Raw genomic sequence first — 26,772 nt, 5'->3', positions numbered from 1 at the left:
TAACTTCATAGCAAAATTATATAATTACATTAAATTCCAATGTTGCATCTCATGGTGAACAATGTGACAAAATCGTCCAGATATGCCAAGTAAATAAAGAACAAAATTATATAATTACATTAAATTCCAATGTTGCATCTCATGGTGAACAATGTGACAAAATCGTCCAGATATGCCAAGTAAATAAAGAACAAAATTATATAATTACATTAAATTCCAATGTTGCATCTCATGGTGAACAATGTGACAAAATCGTCCAGATATGCCATGTAAATAAAGAACAAAATTATATAATTACATTAAATTCCAATGTTGCATCTCATGGTGAACAATGTGACAAAATCGTCCAGATATGCCATGTAAATAAAGAACAAAATTATATAATTACATTAAATTCCAATGTTGCATCTCATGGTGAACAATGTGACAAAATCGTCCAGATATGCCATGTATATAAAGAACAAAATTATATAATTACATTAAATTCCAATGTTGCATCTCATGGTGAACAATGTGACAAAATCGTCCAGATATGCCATGTATATAAAGAACAAAATTATATAATTACATTAAATTCCAATGTTGCATCTCATGGTGAACAATGTGACAAAATCGTCCAGATATGCCATGTAAATAAAGAACAAAATTATATAATTACATTAAATTCCAATGTTGCATCTCATGGTGAACAATGTGACAAAATCGTCCAGATATGCCATGTATATAAAGAACAAAATTATATAATTACATTAAATTCCAATGTTGCATCTCATGGTGAACAATGTGACAAAATCGTCCAGATATGCCAAGTAAATAAAGAACAAAATTATATAATTACATTAAATTCCAATGTTGCATCTCATGGTGAACAATGTGACAAAATCGTCCAGATATGCCAAGTAAATAAAGAACAAAATTATATAATTACATTAAATTCCAATGTTGCATCTCATGGTGAACAATGTGACAAAATCGTCCAGATATGCCAAGTAAATAAAGAACAAAATTATATAATTACATTAAATTCCAATGTTGCATCTCATGGTGAACAATGTGACAAAATCGTCCAGATATGCCATGTAAATAAAGAACAAAATTATATAATTACATTAAATTCCAATGTTGCATCTCATGGTGAACAATGTGACAAAATCGTCCAGATATGCCATGTATATAAAGAACAAAATTATATAATTACATTAAATTCCAATGTTGCATCTCATGGTGAACAATGTGACAAAATCGTCCAGATATGCCATGTAAATAAAGAACAAAATTAAGGGGAACTCTTTGGTTACTTATCTTTTTAAGTGGTAGACAAAATACTAGGTAAAATTAAACAATACAGAGCATATATTGCTTTATTTTTTATATTCAATAAACATAAAAATAGCTAATTAACATAAAAAAGGTAAAATAAACAACATTTCTGTACACAAGATTGTACAAACATTTACAAGTCCAAACACATCATATAAAACATACTGCTAATTGTCTGCGGGAGGGTTGAGGTTACTAGTCAGATACTGCAGCAACTGTTGGGCTGAGTTACGACCTCCAGGCCCACGCAACCAGTTCATTTCAATGACAGAGCCTGAACTGGTCTTCCTCACCACTAATGATGCAGTCAGCACAGGTCCTCTCTGAGGCCCGATATTCACCTCTGAACTGCCATTCTTCATCTTCAGTCTCTTCATGTCACTGTTGGCAGCATCCAAATCATCAATAGATCCACGTTTTTTTCCAATTCTGCAATCATCACCAACTTCCGCCATAATCTTTTCACCAATTCCGTTTCCAACAACTTCTGCCATTGTTTTTTCACCAACATCCGTCGCAATCTTTTCACCAACTCCATTTTCCGCAACTTCCTCTGTACTCTTTTCACTGACATTGCTTCCACAAAAATTGGTTGTTGCCTTTTCATCTACTCCAATTTTAATCTGTGATGATCCTGAAGTTTCTTTTGATGGCAATCCTTTTTCATCATCCTTGTTTTCCTCTTTGATTTCAGTTTGATCTTCATTTTTATTATTTCCATCCACACTTGGTTCATTATTTTCTTCAGAATTTGGTGTGTTTAGTGTCTCTTTATAGCAATCTTTATTGTTTGTAATTTGGCGTGTTCTCTTTTCTACATTTGACCAGGTATTATTCATCGCTGCAATCTCCATGGTACATAGTTCTTCATTTCTTTTTAAAATTGAGTGAGTTATCTGAAACATAGCAATAAAGATGTTAATATATGTCCAAGTAGATGGGGAAATGTTACAAGCAGAATCGAATTAGCATACAGCATTTTTTAAATTTATAATATTATGGATGGCAAACTGCTTGGGTATACGTAATGTCGATAATGGAATTAGAAACAGTAGAATACATACATATAAATGTGTGACTAAATAATTTAAAACACTGTGTGCTGCGAATATCATCATTCAAGAAATTTTCAATGGTGTAGTTAGGAGGCTCTCTTAGCTGCTCTTCTTACAACACAGGCAGTGGACAGGACACCCACAATCGTTTTATCAATGGTGTAGTTAGATATTTAAACTATATAGTTTTAGTTTATATAAGAGGCTCTCTTAGCTGCTCTTCTTACAACACAGGCAGTGGACAGGACACCCACAATCGTTTTATCAATGGTGTAGTTAGATATTTAAACTATATAGTTTTAGTTTATATAGGAGGCTCTCTTAGCTGCTCTTCTTACAACACAGGCAGTGGACAGGACACCCACAATCGTTTTATCAATGGTGTAGTTAGATATTTAAACTATATAGTTTTAGTTTATATAGGAGGCTCTCTTAGCTGCTCTTCTTACAACACAGGCAGTGGACAGGACATCCACAATCGTTTTATCAATGGTGTAGTTAGATATTTAAACGATATAGTTTTTAGTTTATATAGGAGGCTCTCTTAGCTGCTCTTCTTACAACACAGGCAGTGGACAGGACACCCACAATCGTTTTATCAATGGTGTAGTTAGATATTTAAACGATATAGTTTTAGTTTATATAGGAGGCTCTCTTAGCTGCTCTTCTTACAACACAGGCAGTGGACAGGACACCCACAATCGTTTTATCAATGGTGTAGTTAGATATTTAAACGATATAGTTTTAGTTTATATAGGAGGCTCTCTTAGCTGCTCTTCTTACAACACAGGCAGTGGACAGGACACCCACAATCGTTTTATCAATGGTGTAGTTAGATATTTAAACGATATAGTTTTAGTTTATATAGGAGGCTCTCTTAGCTGCTCTTCTTACAACACAGGCAGTGGACAGGACACCCACAATCGTTTTATCAATGGTGTAGTTAGATATTTAAACAATATAGTTTTAGTTTATATAGGAGGCTCTCTTAGCTGCTCTTCTTACAACACAGGCAGTGGACAGGACATCCACAATCGTTTTATCAATGGTGTAGTTAGATATTTAAACAATATAGTTTTAGTTTATATAGGAGGCTCTCTTAGCTGCTCTTCTTACAACACAGGCAGTGGACAGGACATCCACAATCGTTTTATCAATGGTGTAGTTAGATATTTAAACAATATAGTTTTTAGTTTATATAGGAGGCTCTCTTAGCTGCTCTTCTTACAACACAGGCAGTGGACAGGACACCCACAATCGTTTTATCAATGGTGTAGTTAGATATTTAAACAATATAGTTTTAGTTTATATAGGAGGCTCTCTTAGCTGCTCCTCTTACAACACAGGCAGTGGACAGGACACCCACAATCGTTTTATCAATGGTGTAGTTAGATATTTAAACTATATAGTTTTAGTTTATATAGGAGGCTCTCTTAGCTGCTCTTCTTACAACACAGGCAGTGGACAGGACATCCACAATCGTTTTATCAATGGTGTAGTTAGATATTTAAACGATATAGTTTTAGTTTATATAGGAGGCTCTCTTAGCTGCTCTTCTTACAACACAGGCAGTGGACAGGACACCCACAATCGTTTTATCAATGGTGTAGTTAGATATTTAAACTATATAGTTTTAGTTTATATAGGAGGCTCTCTTAGCTGCTCTTCTTACAACACAGGCAGTGGACAGGACACCCACAATCGTTTTGCACATTATCAAAATTATCTTTTTTGCTTTATTTATTTATTAACCCGTTCTTTGCCCTTGCTTAACTAGCTATTGATATAAATAAACCTTTGATTTACAATTGTTATTGAGTTTATTTGTCACATACAGGGTTTCGTAAATTATACTGCTATGGGCACATAAAAAAAAATTATATCCAACATAGGAAAAATTGTGGTGCATGTTAAATTTGAATTTATACAAAAATAGGTTTAAATTTTGAAAGATTTGGAATAATAAATTGGGTAGATCTTATTTGAGTTCAAATCCAGTTTTACTTTGTATGTTCCATTGACACTTATTCATTTTCCAATCATCCTTGTCGGTTTAGAGTAGATTTAATACTGGTAGTAGTAATCCTTGCAGATCTGAGAGTTCTGGTTGCCATCCAATATTCAAGTGTTCATCATCTAGTAAATGTCTTTTCTGTTCTTGGATTCAAAAATCGAGATTCACCAATTTAATACAAATAATAAAAGTATTACTGTATTTAATTAATAACTCAAATGTTAATTAACTTTTATGAGCAAAGGTTCTTTCCTTCTCCTATTAAGCCATCATTCAAAAGAATAAAATTCCATTATTGTAAAGTCACCAGCTGATCTAAATTCACTTTATAACTCCAGGTATTGTAAACTTACTTTGCATAACAATCTCCTTGATATTAAGATTTAATGTATTCTGTGGTATTTGGTCTAAAGAAATTTTTTTTATCTGATGATTCAATTTTACAATAGTTTATGTATTTCTATTTTATATGTACAATAATTTGTTCTATGTTAAATTTTAACTCTAAAATAGGTTGCTAGTTTATCTTATTTTAAAATCTATTGATTTCTATATGTTTATTGTAAATTATCAAAATTGTATGGGAGTATGTTCTTCTTGTATGGATTCTGTGTGTGTGTGTGTGTGTTTGTGTGTGTTTGTGTATGTGTTTGTGCTTGTGTGTGTTTTTGTTTGTGTGTGTGTTTGTGTGCGTGCGTGTTTGTTTGTGTGTGTGTGTTCGTTTGTGGGTGTGTGCGTGTGTTTGTGCACGCGTGTGTGCGTGTGTGTTTGCCTGTTTGCGTTCGCGTTCGTGTGTGTGCATATGTGGTATAAACTCCTTTAGTTATTTACTAATCTTTTATAAACAAACATAAAATAATATGAACTATTAACTTTTCAAAACAAAACTGTAACAACGTTAAGGATCTGGATGGTGAATGCACTCAAGAACTGCTGAACACATTTGTCGAAGCAACAGGGGACCCTACTATTCACACTCTGGTAAGGGTAACATCAGTACGACTGCTTTTGCACAAAACGCTGCAGTCATAGTGCCACGGAAAACTGCTCTCAAGATCCTTAATGAAGGTTGAATGAGAGTGGGATGGGTGAGGGAGCGACAGATAGAACAGCGATGTTTCTGGTGTTGGAGGTTAAGTCATGTAGCTCAGAGCTGTAAGAGCCCAGACCACAGCAAAGAAGTGTTTGGACTGCAACGAGGTGGGGCATTAGGGTTGGTGATAGGAAATGCAGGGAGGTTTGACATGATCAAAAAATGGTTAGAATCTTGCAGCTGAATACTAGTAGAAGGAAAGAAGCTATGGATCTACTGATGGCAACTGGAACAAACACTGAAACTGGCATCCTTTTAGTTAGTGAGCTGAACATTAATTCCCTAGGACGACCCGGGTGGAGAAGCAACTTCAGATGTGATGCCGCCATTTTCAGTGCTACTGGGGTAACAGTGACTGGAAAAGGACAAGGAGACAGTCTGGTGGTCAGTTGCTATATATATCACCAAACGACCAGATGAATGAATTCACGGAATCTGTCTGGGGTGCTACTCAAACAGAAACGAGGACAAGCTCTGATTGGAGGGGATTTTAATGCTAAGGCAGCGGAATGAAATTCGCCAATAACAGATGCCAGAGGGTAAGTGCTGTGTTAATGGGCTGCAGAGCAAGATTTCTATTGCCTCAACAGAGGAAGAGAACCTATTTTTGAGAGGGGAACCTATAGCTCCATCATTGATGTGACATTTGCATCATATGGAACGGCAGGTAGAGTAGAAGATTGGAGAGCGATAGAAGCAGAGACACTTAGTGACCAATGTATCAAAATAGATTTCAGATGAGAGGCCAAGGTCATGGCAAGACGGCGAAACAGGAAGAGGGCAGTGTGTAGGGGAAATGATGTAATTGCAGGACTCAGAATGAGATGCTTGAGGGCTAGAAGAGCTCTGCAAAGAAAAATAAGAAGGACTAGAGGGCTGGAATGCATTCTTGAGAGGGATGGCTTAAGATGAGAACGAGATGCCTTGAAAACTGAGATAAGGCGTAGGAAGGCTGAATGCTACAAAGAGCTGCGTGACTCAGGATGATGTCTGGGGAAGAGATTACAAGCTGGTCACTGATAGATTCAATTGTGGCAATCCCACACTGGATCCAAGAACGTTTGAATAAGTAACAAAAAAGCTTTTCCCTTAGCATCCAGAAGCAGTATTTATGAGCTAGCTGTGGATATTCACCCAAGGGAGGTGTGTTGGATGATGGACCAGGCTCTCAGAAAAAGTAGCTTCTCACCCATCTGGAAGAAGGCAAAATTAGTACTCCTGAAGAAGGAAGGCCAGATGGTTTGCCTCTTAATACAGACCACTGTGCCTTTTGGATGCAGCCGAGAAATTGCTGGAACATCTATTGGCAGCAAGGCTTAGGACGGAGTTAGAGGCAAGTGGTGGACTTTCGCAGAATCAGTACGGCTTTGATCAGGGTCTCTACAGTTGAAACAATCACAAAGGTCATAGATTGGTGAAAGCTGAAGTAACAGGTCCCCGCAGACACTGAAGAATACCAATGGTGATATGTTTGGATGTCAAGAATACATTTGGCAGCGCATCGTGGTGGCACATCATACATGGGTTGAAAAAGAGGAGTATAAGTCAATACATGCTGGGTATGATACAGGACTACCTCAGCAACAGATGGGTGTTATCAGAGAATCCGAAAGTAGAAATCAAGATGTCCCACAGAGATCTGTGTTGGGACCAGTGCTTTGGAATGTCCTATTTAACAATGTTAAGGATGCAATTGCCAGTAGTAGTGGTGGGGTATGTAGTAGATGACCTGGCAGTAGTTTCGTCTGGAAGAACCGAAGAGGAGCTAGGTGCATGTGCAAATGAGGCAGTACAAAGAATAAGCAACTGGTTGTATGAACACATGCTGAAAATTTCCCCAACAGAAGACGGAAGTAGTGGTCATGTCAGGGAGAAGAGTGCTCCTGGAGCCAGTAACGATTGTGGCTGATGTGCTCATCATCACAGCAAAGGAGAGGATCGGGTACCTCTGAGTATGGTTGGACCAGTGGAGGACATTCCATGCACATGTACAGGAGGTGGTGCATCGGGCAGATATGAGAACTATGCCTCTTGGACAATTAATGATAAATGTGGGAAGCCCAAAGCAAGGAACCAGATGACTTCTGTCATCTGTTATCACCTCGATGGTTCTATATGCAGTACCAACATGGAGCCAGGCTTTGAGACAAAAGATACTCGACCAGTTACAACACAAGGTTGCACTGCGTGCAGTGGATATAGGACGAGATCCACCGAGGCTGCTTTCGTCGTGGCAGGAGTCTCTCCAATGGAGCTGTTAGCTAGAGAGAGGACAGAATTTTATAATGGGATGAGTAAAGAGGAGGCCAGAACACAACTCATGAGACGATGTCAGGAGAGGTGGGGATCAGCAGAGAAAGGAGAATGGACCAGAAGGATTATCCCCCTACTATCCGCCTTGGGTCGAGCGTGGACACGGACACACTGACTACCATGTCACCCAGTTTTTAAGCGGACATGGGAGCTTCCGCAGCTACCTACACAAGATAGGCAAACTGCAGAGTGCTGGTACTGTCATGAGGCTGATGACAGCGGAGCATACATTCTTTGTGTGCAGACGGTGGCAGGCAGAGAGAAGAAATGGGGTGCAGCAAGTCACTGTGGACAACATTGTGGGGAAGATGGAGAATGAAGGGGCATGGGAGGATGTAGCTCAAATGATTAAGAAAATCATGACAAGAAAAGCCAGAGACTGAGGCATGAAGCAATGAATTAACTGAAAGCTAAAGACCCTGTGAGATCTGAAGTATACTGACTGGTGGTCCCGGCTCCTGCAGGATGAAAAGATCATAGGGTGGGAGGTTTTAGTAGGTGAGAGCTTCACATGCCTGGGGGAACCATCAAGGATAGGCTGTACCCTCTCGGAATGTGGTAGAGATTTCCCCCTCCCCTTGAAGGAAACAAAAGAAAAGTGCAACCTACCTGCAGTTTTGCTATTAACTGCAGTAACTGTTCCACAGTGCCTGGTAGATCTCCCCGTACTGTCTGTGAGAAGGGGATGTTCTGTTTGAGTGATTGTGAGCCCAGATCCAGCTCTGCGAAGCCTAGTGTCCAGGCCACCCCCCACCTGGTTGTACGTCCTTGGCAGAACATTTTACTTGACACACGTGTCACACCAGCCTTCTTCAGTGTTTCCATCAGTGTGGCTACAGTTGTCTCGTCGGCCACCTTGACCGTGTAAATCCTGCACACAATATACTGAGAGTTAACTGAACTGTATTCCCTAAGTAGATATCAAACTTAGTAGTAAGTAGGTAACTAATATTCCATGACGTAGTAAATTACTAAGCTAATGAGATTAGCTACCCTTTACATCAGGTTCATAGCGTGCGTTATTTTCTGATATTTTTAGGATTTAAATCCCAATAAAATCAAACATAACCAGAGAAGATTTAATAATCTTTGTGGTTCTATATCTATTAATAGACAGCAGATTGTATCCGGTAATAGAACATCTCTGTGAGACTACTACGATATAATATTTGTTAGGTCTATAATGTACATTAGTCAATTTGCTACTTTTTTGTGTATGTTAGTGTAATACGTAAATGTTATATAATTTTACACAATGTTTCTGATTTTCTATTGATATAATAAATTGTATGTCTCTCGGCTACTTTTGATTGTTTTTAACATTGATACACATCCAGGGAATGATATTTATAGTTTTGCGCTAAACTTGTTTAGCAAACCACTAGTTTGTGTAAGTTAACTTTTTTCTATGAGTTTTAATATTTTTTCAGTTAAATATTCAAATTCTACATATTTTGGAACAAATATACGTAACTGTACAACTGCATAAAGCATATGCATTTTATAGCAGTTTATAAAAACTCTTGCAAATCAGTCCAAATGGGCCTGCCAGTAGAAAGTCACTGTCCAGTTGGAGGGTTAAAATTATACCTTCTTCGCAAACAAAATCATACCCTCATTGACAACACAACTTCAAAGTAAAAAAAAATACAAAAAAAGCCTGTGTTTTCAAGTCACATGTTTTTATTTGGTCTACAGTGTTGTCATGGACTGAAGACAATATTAATTGACACCAATTTAAGTAACCGTCGAAGTACAAGCTGCTGATACAATTTCTATGTTGGTCATCACATCAATGCTATTACAATCATTTACATCTATCCAAATTTACAGTTATCAATATCTCGTGGAACTACTTCAACATTGTTAGCAGTGTAATGATACAGCTTATAGAATGTATAAGTATGGATTGCAGCAGATTACAATGAACCTATCGTAGTGATAACAGATGAGGGAGGGGTGGTGCCGTGCACAGGTCAGACTGTCCACCGATGGTTCATAGATAGCAATGCCTCTGCATCCACAACAGATGATGCAGACAACCACTATACATCTTTTCTTTCAGAAATTTCACACAATCGATCAAGAACGGAATTCGGAAGAACACCATCAGTGGTAGTGAGTTACTACATACAACTGATGTCCGGTGGTCGTGTACCACAAGGATGGCTTGGTTGATTGTGATCACGCCAATACTGGTTACGTGACAACTTAGACTGACATTTTGGAAAGTTCGATCACGGCACTCAGAATCGTTTTGGCTGATATATTTGTGTTGTTATGATTCTGAATGCCTAATGTGTGCTAACAAGAAAACATATCATCTGAAAATATAACAAACATCGTTTATTCTAAAAAAAAATTGGACTTCCTCAACTTCCTCAAAACCGATCCAGATAATCCTTAGATCTGGATAACTGAGGTGTGGGTAAAATAGTTTGTACTGTATTAAACTATAGCATAACATTAAATAATTAACATAAGTTTATGACTAATATTTATGTAATGTTAGTTATTATTTAAAAACAAAATCGATTGCACGATTCCAAAATGTTCTAGTTTTTTATTAGAAACTAATGCTAATTCTTACCGATGTACAGCCCAGTTACCTGATTTGCTCCTTCAGTTCAATACTGTCCAGAACAAGTGCAGTGAGCAGAGTCAACAGTTCTTCTCTTGATGTCAAATACCTCAGAGAGTTGCACATACAGAAGTCATAGACAACACCTGGCTCCAGCACTCCTTGCAGAACTGTTCCTTTCTTAACAGCTCTCACTGGAACATCAGGCCTTTACACTTCAAAACTGGTTATGGCGAAAATACAACTATGTAATCTGAGCCTTCATTTTATACAAAATATGTCACAAGTCATAAAAACAAATAGAAAAATAATGTTTCATGAAAATACTCAATTAATATTTAGTATATAATAGGTTAATAAATTTAGATAGTTACTATTATAGTTTACGTAAAATAAAGATCCTAAATAAGTGAAATAGTAAATGGCATAATGATTGCCATAGAAATCTTTTATAAATCCCTACAATTTCTAGGGTTAATAAAAGATTTCTACAAAATTATATACACAATTAAGGTATACATGATTTGAATATTTGTAGTCAGTGCGAAAACTAGAACCAGCAGAAAAACATGAATGTATCGTACAAGAACTTTCCAGAAAAGAAACAAACCGATACAACTGGCTTCACACTACGACAATTACATTGTTTGTGGTTGACAAAATCCAATCATTTTCATTTATGAAGTAGAGATGAAATTCACACTCGACAGATGATCAAAAGCTCTAAACAATATATTAGTAAAATAAAAAAGGAACTTATTTTGCTTCTTCAACACAATTGAATCTACTAATATATGACAAGAAAAGAAAAAAAAAGTTTGATGCAGGAAAGATTTTAATTTGCGCTAACTCTCCTTCACAGGTTATATGAAATATTATGCTATCTACACTAACAAAGTAGACAACCATACAATGGGCATCTACAGGACTTGATATCTCTAAGTGACAGTCACCTGTGATTCTATCGTTCAGTTTGTTCCTTCTTATGTTGTTGGAAGCGGTGAAAGCACTGTCCGTGTCCACCTCAGTAGCCAACATGCGCCAGTGAAACTGACGTGCAGCCAGGAGTGAGTAGACACAACTAGCTGTACACCCTGCGAGACAGAGGGAATAATTATACAATAAATATGTAATAGTAGTAGGTAAGGTCAGGGTACCTAAAACAGAGAATAAAAATTGAAACACCTCCACCTTCAAGCTGCCACGCCTACCGTTTGTAGTCAAGCTGGATGGATTTTTTTTAGAAAAAGGAGAGCCCGATCCTTTTTTAAGCCTTATTCTGCCCATTCTCATGGGCCACTGAGTTGTGTGAGGATCTCATCAAACAGAATAAGGAGAGTCAATACAGTACAAGGTCAATGGTACCCATAAAAAGTATCAAACCAAATCAAATCACATTTATTTCCACAAAAAAACTGAAAAACAGAAGTAAATATGTATATTGAAAAGAAAAACAAATGTAGCATTTGGATATCTAATGGTTATAACAAAAAATTCAAGTAATACAATTCATATAATTAACATTAAATAATTTAACGCTAAATAATATTAAAAAGTTTTAGATCACGAAGAAATAAATCCATATATTGAAATAAAGAGATAAATTGAAAAAAATATACATATATACTCACATACCTAGTGAAAACAGCATTTAATTTGCTACATAATTTCTGTATAATTTAAAATAATATGGGAAAGGAGCCTACATGGCCGTAATAGCCAGTTCTAATCATGAATGAAAGTTCAATTACATCCACAGAAATCATATAATTGATTAAGATTATGGAGAAAGTAGTCCAAATTTATTGTGTTCGTTACAGCCACTTATCTATCATACAAGGTGATGTTTTTAAACCTCCGATTTCACGGTCAGACGCATGGCAGACCCGTGGTGTGCGGAGAAGTCGATCACACATCTGTCCTTCTATAACATTTGTCACTGTCGAGTTCAAGAAGTCAGTTCCACTGAGCTGTTATCCCATGAACACGGCCGCCTCTATTGATTCTCCCGCCAAATGTGAATGTTTTCCAGTAATCAAAATCCTTTTATTCAAAATAAGAAAATTTAAAGGTCTTGTTTAAAAAATTGACTAAGTCTTAGAGAAATCCGTAGACTCACATTAAGTGCTTTGTCTTTGGAATTTTCAGCTTCTCTTTAATTTATTGTTACAGAACGTTCAGGTTACATAAAGATTTGTGCTCGATGGGTGCTAAAAATCTTGACTGACACCCACAAAACTTGCTGAATGGCCTAAGCTGTGACATTCCTTGATTTGATTGTTGAATTTAACATTTAGCCATTTTTAAACTTTTGATGTGATTCACTCACAACACCATCACTCACGATAGTTTATCTGTTAACATGGCACATTCTCCAATGAATTTCCAATGCACTATTCTGTTCTGCTTGCAGAAAATGAATAACACTCCTCAATTTACATTTGGTGGCAGAATCAATAGAGGCGGCCATGTTTATTGCAAAAATGACTACTGCCCACAACGCGGACCTGCCATGTGTTTGGCCAGCATGGCGTGAGATTCGAGGCCTTAAAACAAAAACCGCCCTCATAGTTTAGTGTATAGTCTGAGTAATTAAAAGCATATCAGTAATTGTTATTTGGGCATAAAAAGTTTAAAAACAAGTAACAATTTTCTTGATAAACCTTTACAGAAAATCTCTGCTTGGTTGTAAGTAGATTACTTTTATTGAATTTAATCTGAAATTAAAATATACTTTTAGATACTTAGTTTCATCTATTTCAATGCAACAAAGTTTAAATTTAAACTCAGCCTAAGCTTTCCCATGCACAAAATCAGTGTTTTTAAGCCATTACATACAGTTACAAGACGTCTACATGATACTCTAAGATGTCTCTCTCATACCTAACCTAAGGTATATATCAAACCACACTCTTGGCCAAATCATTCGTTTGACCAAAGACCTGATGGTTTTAAAATAAAAATAACACAACAATCAAAAGTGATACAAGATGTTTATTACTTATTTTAGAAGAGTGTTTATGGAAATTAGTGAAAATAACCTCAAACCAACCAAATTGCACAGTTTGATATCTGAAGATGACGTCCTTTAAATGGTGCTTCTCTAACAATGCTGGAGAAATGTTTGCAACTTTTTGGTTTACAGTCACATTCAATTCGACCAGTGTGGAGGGTTTTTTTGTGTACATCCTTGCTTTAAGGAACCCCCACAAGAGAAAAATCACAAAGGCTAAGGTCTGAACAGCAAGCTGGCCATGTGATGTTCCCAAAATTCAACATGATTTGGTCATTAAACTTGCCCCTCAAAGGTTCATCACCTCATTGGCCGTATGAGCAGTTGCCCCATCTTACTAGAACCACATTCTCCTGCGCCTTAACGATTTCTCTGAAGTTCAGGAATCAGGAAGTTATGTAACATCAACAGATAACGTTGCGAATTGACCATAACTGTTCAACCACCCTCTTACGGCCCAATTACAACTTTTTGTTACACTGCACACACAGTAACCCTGGGAATATGCAGAGGATATTTATGCAGTTGTTATGATTTGTAGCAGACCAATAAAGAAAATAATGTTTATTAACCTTTCCAGCGTTATTCACACGGATCCGCGGAGGGCCACCACAAGCTCAAAACGTTATTGCTGTGGATCCGCTTTTTGCATTCTTTATTTTCTTACTGCTATGATAGTTGAACATTTTGCCGCTAGATGGTTCTAGTAGTCATGCGACATACAGACGGGTTTCCCTGCCTCGAATTCTGTTACAATGGGAGTGGCAGTTGCTTCTAATTGGCCAAACGTCTAGCCGGCGTGGCCCCGCACCTTTCACAAAGTCATTGACGGGAGCTCCCGTCAAGGCATCTAGCCAGTTGTTAGTGAGAAGCGTCCGGTACACGCATATGTATTTCGGTTATCGCTAATTTTCTGTTGTGTCTTATTCTTTTTAAAGTAAATTATTCATATTATATACAGCAGTTTCCAGTATTTATTTAGTGTTTTTTACCATTATTCGTGTGAATGGCGAATCCAGACGATTCGGAATTTGAAGATTTGGTAATTCTGAGCAATTACTTGGTCAACCCCAAACTTTTTAATATTTTACTACGGTCATAAGGATGTTATCACAAAGCAAGAAACATAATTCAAGCCCCACAAGGCTGTCCTACAGGTTGCCGAGCGCTAAGAAGGTTCAAAGTCCACACGATAACAGTGGCTTGCGGGAGACGCACGGAATGTCAGTTGTGACAGCCCGCCACCAAATAAACACTCTTTGTCTACTTTTGTATTTTTCCAATTTTATTGGTTTGTAATATAGTATACGTTTATCTATAAAACTGTTTCATTCCCATACTTACTGAATAAATTATAAAAATATTAGTGACAACTACACTGCTATTCTACGATATTTTCAAAAGTTAAAAATTAGCCTAGGAAATCCAAAACAGTTACAAGACGTCTACATGATACTCTAAGATGTCTCTCTCATACCTAACCTAAGGTATATATCAAACCACACTCTTGGCCAAATCATTCGTTTGACCAAAGACCTGATGGTTTTAAAATAAAAATAACACAACAATCAAAAGTGATACAAGATGTTTATTACTTATTTTAGAAGAGTGTTTATGGAAATTAGTGAAAATAACCTCAAACCAACCAAATTGCACAGTTTGATATCTGAAGATGACGTCCTTTAAATGGTGCTTCTCTAACAATGCTGGAGAAATGTTTGCAACTTTTTGGTTTACAGTCACATTCAATTCGACCAGTGTGGAGGGTTTTTTGTGTACATCCTTGCTTTAAGGAACCCCCACAAGAGAAAAATCACAAAGGCTAAGGTCTGAACAGCAAGCTGGCCATGTGATGTTCCCAAAATTCAACATGATTTGGTCATTAAACTTGCCCCTCAAAGGTTCATCACCTCATTGGCCGTATGAGCAGTTGCCCCATCTTACTAGAACCACATTCTCCTGCGCCTTAACGATTTCTCTGAAGTTCAGGAATCAGGAAGTTATGTAACATCAACAGATAACGTTGCGAATTGACCATAACTGTTCAACCACCCTCTTACGGCCCAATTACAATTTGAATTTTGAATTTGAATTTGAAGATTTGGTAATTCTGAGCAATTACTTGGTCAACCCCAAACTTTTTAATATTTTACTACGGTCATAAGGATGTTATCACAAAGCAAGAAACATAATTCAAGCCCCACAAGGCTGTCCTACAGGTTGCCGAGCGCTAAGAAGGTTCAAAGTCCACGCGATAACAGTGGCTTGCGGGAGACGCACGGAATGTCAGTTGTGACAGCCCGCCACCAAATAAACACTCTTTGTCTACTTTTGTATTTTTCCAATTTTATTGGTTTGTAATATAGTATACGTTTATCTATAAAAACTGTTTCATTCCCATACTTACTGAATAAATTATAAAAATATTAGTGACAACTACACTGCTATTCTACGATATTTTCAAAAGTTAAAAATTAGCCTAGGAAATCCAAAAAGGGCTAAACAAATTTTATTTACCGTTAAATAACTCTATTTTGACATACAGAAACGAAAATAAATTTAACTTTACACATTGGAAATTTAAAAATATTGTAACTTTATCAAAGATCAGGTCTAATTTTTCATGACGCTTAAAGGGTTAACAGAATGATGTACATGAAAATGTGCTTTGTCACTCAAGAAATTTTTTCTACAATACCTTCCACATTCTATAATTTTTAGGGTCTAGTTATGTGGATGAAAATGCAGATCAAAACACTATATTCATCTAACCAATCAGTCAGGCAGGCACAAAGTAGCAGCTTGTTTACGGGCTGGTCGCAATGACATCGGATATGCTGTCAACTTTAATGTTGAACCAGGAGGTCTGATGTTATTTACCCAGAGTATAATTGTGTTATGAATAGGGACTCGGCCTATTAAAGCCGCATCAAAACGTCTACAAAACTGCTGCTGAACGGCCACCCAGGAATCGCCACTTTGAAAAATTGCCTCAACGATAAATTCACGGTGCTCAGCTGACCACTGCTCTAGTGTGTGGGCTGTAAAACATGCCTATTCCCATCACCTACTCAGCACACAGTACGGTGGCGTACAAGTTCTAACTCAGCTGTAACAACTGATAATGTCAACTAGTATTTTAAGAGTCTGGAGTGAATTTAACCAGAAGGGGATTAGTTGTTAACATCAACAGTGTTTAAATGATAACTGTTGGCTTTACATTTAGTCATCATCATCATCATCATCATCGTCAGACGTTTCCGTTCTCACGGGTCGTCGTCGTACACAGCCTCCTCCACTTTAGTCTATCCTTCCAGGTCTCCTCTTCATCCACCTGTATTTTCTGTAGTCCCCTTCTCTCTATGTCTTTCCACACTTGGTCCTCCCATCTTCCTCTCGGTCTTCCTCTTGGTCTTCTTCCTCCTTCCTCCTTCTCCAGTGCTATTCTAGGCATTCTATTATCTCCCATCCTCTTCACATGCCCCATCCACTGTATTCTTCTTCCTTCCATTGTCTCTTGCAGTGAAACTACCTTCAATCTTTCTCTGGTTATTTCGTTCCTTATTCTATCTCTTCTTGTAGTCTTCTCTATCCCTCTTAAAAATCTCATTTCTGCAGCTTGCAATCTGCTTAAATCATTTTTAGTCCACGTCCACGTCTCTGCTCCATATAATAAAATTGGTTGGAAATAAGATTTATACATCAATACTTTTGATTCTTTCCCAATGTTCCAACTCCACACAATCTTCTTCACCATATTGAAAAACTTTCCACTCTTCCATATTCTGTTTCCTATCTCTTCTCTTATTGTGCCCCTATCTGTTATGATACTTCCTAAATAACAGAATTCCTTCACCTTTTCAAGTCTTTTTCCTTCAACTAACACGTCTTTGTTATTTCCATCCCTTCTCTCTACTTTCATTACTTTACATTTTTGTATGTTCATCTCTAAACCATATTTCTTCGCCACTTTTGCCCATTTGTTTAACTCTCGTTCTAACTCTTCTTCCCTATTTTCCCATATCATTATGTCATCCGCATATGCTATTGTCTTAAGTTCTTCTGCTCCTCTGTTTCCTTGTACTTCTAGAATAATTTCATCCATTATAATATTGAAAAGGAAAGGTGACAATATGCTTCCCTGCCTTACTCCTCTCTCTGTTTTAAAAGTATCTGTATATTTTTCTTCAATTCTTACCCTGTTTTTACAAATGCCGTACAGGTTCTTTATTCTTTCTACTATTCCCTCACGCAATCCTCTCTTTCTCATACTCTCCCATATCCTTTCTCTCAGTACCTTATCATATGCCTTCTGTAGGTCTATAAACGCTACCATTGTATCTTTTCCGTATTCCCACCTCTTTTCTAACACTTGTCTCATCACAAAAATAGCATCCACCGTTGACCTACCTTTCCTAAAACCACATTGCTCCTCTCTTCCTGTTTCTTCCAGTACTGGTCTAATTTTCTGCAACAGTATTTTTTCATAAATTTTTTGTGTATGGCACAACAAAGTTATTCCCCTGTAATTCTCGCATTTTTGCTTATTGCCTTTCTTAAAAATCGGTACTATTATTCCCATTTTCCAGTCTTCTGGTATCTTCTTTTCCTTCCAAATCACTCTCATCACTCTGTACAACCATTGAATTCCCAATGGGCCCGCCGCCTTTATCATCTCAGCCGTCAGCTCGTCTATTCCCGCAGATTTCCCCTCTTTCATCTCTTTAACCGCTTTTTCCAATTCGCACATACTAAAATCCTCTTCATCTTCTGTCTCCTCTGTCATATCTCTTCTTTCCTCTTCATTTTCTGTTCCTTCCAGTAGTTCCTTAAAATACTCTTTCCACGTCTTCAAAACCTCTTTCTCCTCCCATTTGATTTCCCCTGAAACATCCACCACCTTAGTCAACATTTCATTAGGTTTCGTCTTGTTCCTTATCACCCCATAAAAAATCTTCTTATTTCCTTTGAAGTTTGATTTCAGTTTTTCCTCAAAATCCTTCCATGTCCTCTCCTTTGCCTCCTTCATCATCTTTGCTGATGCCCTTGCAAGTCTCTTCCATTTATCCCTCTTTTCGTTTGACCTATCCTTAAACCATTCTCGCCAAGCTCTATTTTTGTTTTTAACTGCTTCAGCAATTCTTTCATTCCACCAAGGGGTCTCTTTATCCCTTCTTTTACCTGAAGTTCGTCCACATGTTTCTTCTGCAGCTTTGACTATAGCATTCTTGAAATTTGTCCATTCCTCCTCTCCTGTTTTGACCTCCCCCTTGGGTATCGCTCCTCTAATGTTATTTACAAACTCCTCTCTAACTTTCGTATCTTTTAACTTCCATGTCTTGATTCTTGTTAGTCTTTTGCATGTATCCTTTCCAAACCTCATTCTTTGAAAATCAGCTACCACCAGCCTGTGATCTCCTCCCATACTTTCACTGGGTATAACTTTTACATCTGCCATGTATGGCTGCAGGCATTTCCTCACTAATATATAATCTATTAAACTTGGCTGTTCACCATTCCAATTGTATCTTGTGTATTTGTGGCTATCCCTTTTCTTGTTCCAGGTGTTCCCTATCACTATATCATTCCTTAAACAAAAATCCTTTACATTTAGTATACGAGTTAATTCATAGATTAAACTCACCAATTTCTACACCTTGGATGACTTCTGACGAAGTGTTCGCTGCCACAAGATCCTCTAGCCAGAGTAAGTAGTTCATGTACAGGGGAATTGTGGGGATCTGAGGATTTACTGGTATCTCCACATTCAAGTCAAAATCTTCTTTGAGTAAAGTAGTTGTCAGGGCTTGAAGTGACTTTGGGTTCTTGAAATCAAGAGAAACATTCCCCCGTCCATCCTAAAACAAGAGTAACCCATTTTTCATTGACAAATTTAAACTATTGAGGCATTGAAAAATTAAATTTAGTATATTATATTATTTTGTACATAATTACGATTTTCATATATGTATTGCCTTAAACTTAGAATAAAAAATATTACATTCTGAACGAATGTGTAGTCATAATTAACTATGTGTTTAAAAACAACATATCAACTCTCCCTACTTAAAATTATAAGCATTCAACTTTCCTTAACTGATCAATATATCTTTTCTACCAAACACTGTCATTTTTTTTCAAAAATACTACTTTACCCAAACGTATCATCAATTTCCATTTGAATTTGTATTGGAGTGGCTTCAAGTTAGTGTACTGATCAATTTCAAATTCCCTCATAACCTTTCTCGTCTTTTTTACAAACTCTATAGGTTGTGTCATTTAGTAAATCCAAGGTAGTCCACACACTATTCCAACATTAATTGATAAGGTGAAATCCTTGTTGTAGCATGTTATCGTTCTCAGCTGTTTTACAAACTCTATAGAGTGTGTCATTTAGTAAATCCAAGGTAGTCCACACACTATTCAAACTTTAATTGATAAGGTGAAATCCTTGTTGTAGCATTTTATCGTTCTCAGCTGTTTTAATATTATTACTCAACCTTTCTTGGGTGTCTCCTTCTGCTGGTGATGTCTGAAGTAAACTCTTGACGATCTGAACTATTCTGTCAGCTTGGCCATTAAACACGGAAAGGAAAACGGCAATTGTTTTGCGAATAATATTTCTAATTCAAAAAGTTTTAACATTGACCCAATCTAAATTGTGAGATTTCCATTCTAAGTATTTATTGAGAGTCAAACCTAGATACTTGATCTGACACGAGTAATACAAATACAAGTTTTTTTTGCATCAAAATAAGTTTTCTATATATTTTCATAATCAATAGTGAGAACTTGATGAAAACGGTGACATTACTCAAGTGAACTCCACGCTCATCATTAGGATTGGATACCGAAGATAAACATTTGCATTTTCAATGACGAATGTAATGGTTTTTGATAATATCCATATTTGAACCTACTAGCTTATGGGCCTGACAAAGAGAGAAGCATTAGGATTCGAAAATGGAAAATTATTCCAATGACTATGTTTGGAACAAATCTACACCAACGTAAAATATTTGCCAATCCTACAATTGGAACCAATAAAAAATTCTAGAATATTATTACCAAATACCTACGCAGAAGAAAAAAAAAATTGGCATTAATTTATACAACAAAATATATTGAATGCAGCTATATGGTTACTTGGACATTTCAGCTGTACATTATATTAAATATCATGTAACTATATGGATCGTCAAGCCAATCAGTGCCAATAATTTGAGATTTTTACCGTATCTGGTGTGCAAATGCTACGGCACTCAAGGGTTGATTGCAAATTTAATGTAGATAAATTAATTATTGTATAATTTTAGTAAATATTTACTTTAGCTACTTAACAATATTTGTTGTTTTTTCAACAGGAAAATTACTAAAAATTAAATTTATTAACCAAAACAATTAATTAACTTTTGATTAATCCAATTAAAAAAAGGACAAATCCTTTTTTTGCCATGTAAAAAGCACTAGTAGTTGAATGGGGTAATAGTGTTGCCTCCGGCTATCAACAATGTCTGCGGTAGAGCCTTTGCGCTGTTGGCGATAAAATAAATATATCTATCGAGGTGGTACTGTTAAGTAAAATACAAATTAAGTTACAAAAAAGTTGGACGATCTGTCACATCGGAATGGCCCTGGCCATGAGTGAGGGCTTCAGTGGCCGTACTTCTGGAGAAAAAAGAAAAACATACATATCCAGATAGTACCCAAATTCAAACTCATATCATATGAGCGCTCGTAAAGGTTATGTTTAACTTTGGTACTAATAGTAACATATTTATGATAACCTAATCTAAACCTACTTATATTACATAATAAGCATAAGTAGATAGGGACAGAGTGCACTACTTCTCACTGGCATTGCTTCCTTTTGGGAAACAGAAAACAAGAAACAATTGCCATACTGACATTTCACAATATGTCATATAAAGTCTGTTCTTTCTATTAATGTTGTGTTTTAGGGTCTGTGGTACGAAAAACTGCTCCAAAAATAGTGGATAATACCAAAGTAGCTTAGAAACTGTGGCCAAAATGATAAAAAACAGAAAAAGTATAAAAAAACTAAAATAAACTTCAAATGCAGTTGGTAGACCTGATCTTCCTGCTAAAACTAACTATATATATATATATATTGACAACTCTGTTATTCCCTTCTCTTATACCTACCCCACCCAGAAATTCTAATTCGTCCCGGTCCACTAGATTGATGACTAGGTAATTGAGATATGGCCTAAAATTAATAAACTGTAATAGTTTTTGTGCAATATAAGCTTAAAGACACCAAGAAATTTTTTCCAAATATTAAAGTATACTAGTTCCAGAAATTGTTAAAAGTAGTTTTAGATAATGTGACTTAAGTTTAATTATACCCTTGGACTGGTTTATTATTGAATCAAGGTTGGTTTACCAAATTATCAATTAGAAACACCTAAACTATCGAATAAAAAAACATTCTACTTAACCTAAAGTTATGTACAATGAATCATTGCCAGGTCTTTATATTGAGTAACAATATAGTACCAAATCCATTCAAATGAGCTAAATCATTTGTATATTTGATTAATTACTGTAAGTATGTTATTTATGTCAGAAGCAGGGTGACCAGACGTCCGGCTTTAGCAGGACATGTCTCCTTTTTCATGTTTGCCCTCCTGTCCTCCCGGCTTTTGAAAATGTATACTGTCCGGCTTTTGGCTGACGGTAAAATGTAAAGTAGCATTACGTAAAAAAATGCTTCCAGATTTCCGAAGATGAAGCCATGAAAAAAATTATGGCAGCACCCACGTAATGCCATGGCATGTGAAATGCTATTGGATTCAGTTGTATGTTGAGTGTCACTGACTCACTGTTGCTTCTATCCACTCAGCTTCTTATGCCACATACAAAATAATAGCCTCAAATAATAGTTTTACCCATCAATATACATTTGAATAATATAAATTCCTTTTATTTTTCAATTTATATGTCAAGACAAATCCAATTTGAGTTTTTTGATCAGGGTTGCAGTATAATAAGCGGACACCAACACAATAGGATAAAGATTATCGATTTTAAATATCGATACTATCAAATACATTTGTCCTTTATATTGCCAGCCGTTTATTTTTTTTTTTCATTACTTACTGTGTAGGCTAGTGACGTCATTGCCAGCTGTTGTTATTTTGTTTATATAGGGAGTAGGCTAGTGAACAATGGCGATGAATATGCAGTTATTGGCCCAAAATGTATTTTTAAACATTGAGCATTTTTTTTAATGGTAGCAAGACAAAGTGCTTGCTCCTATAAATTCTCAGTGTCCAGTTTGTAATGAGGAAATGAAAACAACAATAAAACGTGGAAATCATATTGTGTTTTGGTGCAAGAAGAGTCAGAACCAGGGCAGACTTTAATAAGCGGCCTACACTCGTTATTCGATTGCTATTATCGAACAGTTCGGTTGTTTTTGCTGCAAGAAGAGTCAGAACCAGGGCAGACTTTAATAAGCGGCCTACACTCGTTATTCGATTGCTATTATCGAACAGTTCGGTTGTTTTTGCTGCAAGAAGAGTCAGAACCAGGGCAGACTTTAATAAGCGGCCTACACTCGTTATTCGATTGCTATTATCGAACAGTTCGGTTGTTTTTATCCAAAGGATAATTCGTTATTACAATTTATTTAACTTATCTTACGATTACAACTTATTAGTTATAGTAATTTTAATGTAAACAATAAAACAACAAGAATTAACTAATATTCCGAGACATTTAAAATAGCGATGAATATGAGGAAAATATGTGAGATATTTCTCACAAGTGACGAGATTTGTTTAAGTAGCTTCAACATGTGGGTATGGCTACTGGTAACACATGGGGAGAATTCTTTTCTCCATTTCACAAAAGCGGCTACGTATTGATATCAAGCTGGGCAAGTTTTAAATATTGTAAGATTTCTTTGATATTAAAGTCTAGGCCATAGTTGGTTTTGTTATGTTATTGTAGAGTTTGTGTATTTAAAATTGTTAATGTACGAGATTCTTCTTGTTACGGTAATTTATTATAACTCTTACTGTGTACGATTTTTACAGTTGGATAATATATCGAATTGTTCGATAATAGCAATCGGATAGCAAATGTAGGCCGCTTATTAAAGTCTCCCCGTTTAAGCTGCGATTGCATTTTGTGAAACTAGCCAAGAAAATACAACACTATTGAGAAAAGCTCTCGCATAATTGCGACAAAAGCAAGAAACTAATCTTGATAAGTATATCAGATTTTGAGAATAAGTTTACAGTGTTGAAAATATTGTTTTTCAATAATAAAAAAAAGAAGAAGAAACACTTTTTTATTGAGGCGAAATCAGGACCATATGGTCCTTTCTTACATTTAACCTCTTAAAAAATTAATCTTAATAATGCACAATAAGGCTAATTATAATAATAAACTATAACTTACACTTACGGTATTCCATTCACTCTTCCATTCACACAGTCATGATACTACAAGAATATAAAATATTAGACAACATGCCGCAATGACACCCGACGAACTGTCTGGTTGGAAAATGCCAGCCTACTCTCAGATCATAAAGTATAGATACCCGATTTGAATGTTAACCACAAAATAATATACCAAAATTGCAGGAGTTATGTAAAAATATAGCTTGTTTATTTCTGCGTCTTGACATATAAAGTAAATTATTAACAAACAACCAAGTTTTGTGCCTGTAAGAATAATTCTTCTAAACTGCAATTTTTTAAATTAATTATTCAATGTTAAATCCACAGGTAGGGTACGATAAGCGGACCCGGTTTTTTATATAGAAGAATATCATCGATACCTAATATTCGCATCTCAAATCCTAGACTATCAATCAATATAAAAGTATCTATAGTCCTCACTATCAATCATATGTTTTAAATTAAAATATGAATTTAATATTTACAGTGATCAAACAAATTATTATAACCAAGATTAGGACAACTGAAAACAACCATATTTGCTCCTCTCACAGTTACAGTTGTTTCTTTCCCGCAAATTTCATAAAATGGGTTTTTCGGTACGAGTCCAACATGTTGAAGCCACGAAAAACACGTCCTATCATCTTTCAAAGCAATGTCGTGTAGTTGTCTAAAATTACTGCCATTTATAATAATCAAATTTTACTTATGTAAAATTGAAATATTACCTTACGTGTATTATTTGAAAGTGTTTTACAGCTGTTGATATAGATTATTTAAGTTAATTGTTCAAAATAATAAATTAGTATCAATTTATTATGTCGATGGTTATGATTAATTAATATCGTTTACCAATTTTGACATAAAAAACCGGGTCCGCTTATCGTACCCTACCCAAATCCACTATTGGAAACCTAAAGCCCACATAAAAAAAGCTTAGGGAAAAAGGTCAAATGTATTAAAACAATATTTGATTTGGTAATTGTCATATTAAACGGCCGGAGCGGCAAAATACGAGTTCCGTTATTAACTTATTGGAATCGTCCTACAAAACAAAAGAATATAAGGTTTGATAGGGTGGAAATGAGAAATAACGAAATTCTAGAACATAAAAAATGGAACAACTGTTCAAGCGCGGAGCAATATTTCTATGTTCTACATACACATCGGGCATCACATGACCTTTTGTAACCATCATTCACCTTCGTAATGACGTCATCGGATGCGGAGCCATCTTTAAAAACGTAAATGAAAAATAATACTGAAATGAGCATAATTTTGATCCAAATGAACAATGTTTTTCTTCAATTTCAAGCTACAAATTAAATAGTTGTTATCGAGTTGAGACGAATGCCTCTGGCCATCAGCGTGGGCTTCAGCAACACCTGGCCCACACTGATGTCAACAAAAGAAAAACATCCCTCGAGATAGTACCTATCAGTAAAATATCAAATTCTAGAGGGGCTGATCAGAAATATAAATTGAACTGTTATGGAAAGGCTTATTATGCACAGTGTAAAAAACTTAATAAATCATGAATACCCCTAATATGAATACGTATATTAAATGGACATTAATAGAGAACACTTACCATTAGTGTGTTCCACTGAATGTACAGAAACTAAATAATCTCGTTTCGGTCAAAACGTAAACTCTTAACATGCCCGACAAAACACTCTTGACACACCAATTCACTACGATTGGTCGAACTAGTGGATGGTTGATCCATGATCGTCACGCACTCACTCGATCCAAACTACAGTAGGCTACACGATATCTAGTGAAGCACTGACTTCTGCCCTGGAGTGTTCAGATAACAGATACGCTATCAGTCCCACCAGCAGATAATATTTACAGATATCCAGACACAGCACACAAACAGAACTTAAGAACTTAACTATTTATGTATATACCCTCTAAAATCATGTTATTTGTCATTTGCACCCCCTAAAACCATATATATTTTTTGTTCAGGAGGATGAGCAGAATAAGTTGATAACGTCAAATTCATGATTTGCCACCTCGGCCTTAAACTTATAATATCCTTTGATTTATAACAGCTTCCTCTTGCAGTACGGGCACGAGTGGACAACACACACACAATCTTTGCAACACACATCCCTTGATACTCTGGAGGTTTGTGTTTTTCAATGAGCAGGCACAAGCACAGTAAATTAACAAAATCTTTTCAATTTTAGTAATGTGAAAAACAATAATTTTAACTTGTGTTTACATATATAAATGGCCTTTAAAATAAAAATGACTAAGCTTAATAACATGGCCAACGGAACCCAGGTAAGAACAAAAGCTAACAAATAAATACACATAGCTTTTATCATTCATCTTTAAATTATTACTTATATATATATTCACAGTTGAATTTCTGTTCAACATGTTGGTATTTCAATAGTTTAGGTAATAATTAATAATAATGGATCCCTTGTGGTGTAGCCGCTTATTAAACTGCAGCCTAGCTCTGAATTTCTAATTGGCCCTTATGATAAATGCATACTTACTCTCTTAACAAGTTTATTAAAATCAGGATACTTTGCTGCCAGGGCTTTGAAGTCTGGAGGTTTCCTGTATTTGTTTCTAGGGTGCATAAATTTATTTAAAGACATTTTACTCCTTGAATTACTGCTAGAAAGGCACAATCTAGTGATAACAAGCTATAAGTTAATGCACAGCTGTTATTCTATGGTTGTCAAACCATAAATTCTAAACCTAATCTGTATTGCAGGTAAGAATTAAGATGTATACGTTCAAACAACTTGAATAATGATGAATATACTCGCGACTGTAATTTTATTACAGTACTCTCTACTGTTGAGCTATTAAATTACTATTTTAGTTACACATGTTAAGATTAACGTAAGTAATACAAACTCAAATCCAACAATCAACCGAATCAACATATCTGGAGCCGGTTTTTTTACGCTGTGGCTAT

General features: G+C 36.0%; 1 protein-coding gene across 1 annotated transcript; it reads right to left on the bottom strand.

Moving 5' to 3' along the window:
- Positions 1–1,343: 1,343 nt before the first annotated feature.
- Positions 1,344–26,772, bottom strand: LOC124367395 (RNA N6-adenosine-methyltransferase mettl16-like). Its single transcript, XM_046824175.1, has 6 exons — positions 26,342–26,772; positions 19,034–19,247; positions 11,330–11,470; positions 10,405–10,570; positions 8,405–8,666; positions 1,344–2,216 (listed from the first exon to the last, which is right to left on the bottom strand). The coding sequence occupies exons 1-6, from the start codon at positions 26,444–26,446 to the stop codon at positions 1,488–1,490; spliced, it is 1,617 nt and encodes a 538-aa protein (XP_046680131.1). The 5' UTR covers positions 26,447–26,772; the 3' UTR covers positions 1,344–1,487.

Source organism: Homalodisca vitripennis, chromosome 8 (genome assembly GCF_021130785.1).
Source record: "Homalodisca vitripennis isolate AUS2020 chromosome 8, UT_GWSS_2.1, whole genome shotgun sequence".
NCBI classification, from domain to species: domain Eukaryota; kingdom Metazoa; phylum Arthropoda; class Insecta; order Hemiptera; family Cicadellidae; genus Homalodisca; species Homalodisca vitripennis.
Note: the sequence above shows the minus strand (reverse complement) of the source record. Positions and strands in the feature narration are given on the sequence as shown.

What these genes read in the sequence shown, in the direction of transcription:
- LOC124367395 (XM_046824175.1), bottom strand. Translation starts at nt 26,446, where the DNA reads ATGTCTTTAAATAAATTTATGCACCCTAGAAACAAATACAGGAAACCT. An exon ending in TTAATAAACTTGTTAAGAGA is followed by an intron (nt 19,248 to 26,341) that starts GTAAGTATGCAT and finishes CTCTTGTTTTAG; the next exon opens with GATGGACGGGGGAATGTTTC. An exon ending in CATCCAAGGTGTAGAAATTG is followed by an intron (nt 11,471 to 19,033) that starts GTGAGTTTAATC and finishes TCTGTCTCGCAG; the next exon opens with GGTGTACAGCTAGTTGTGTC.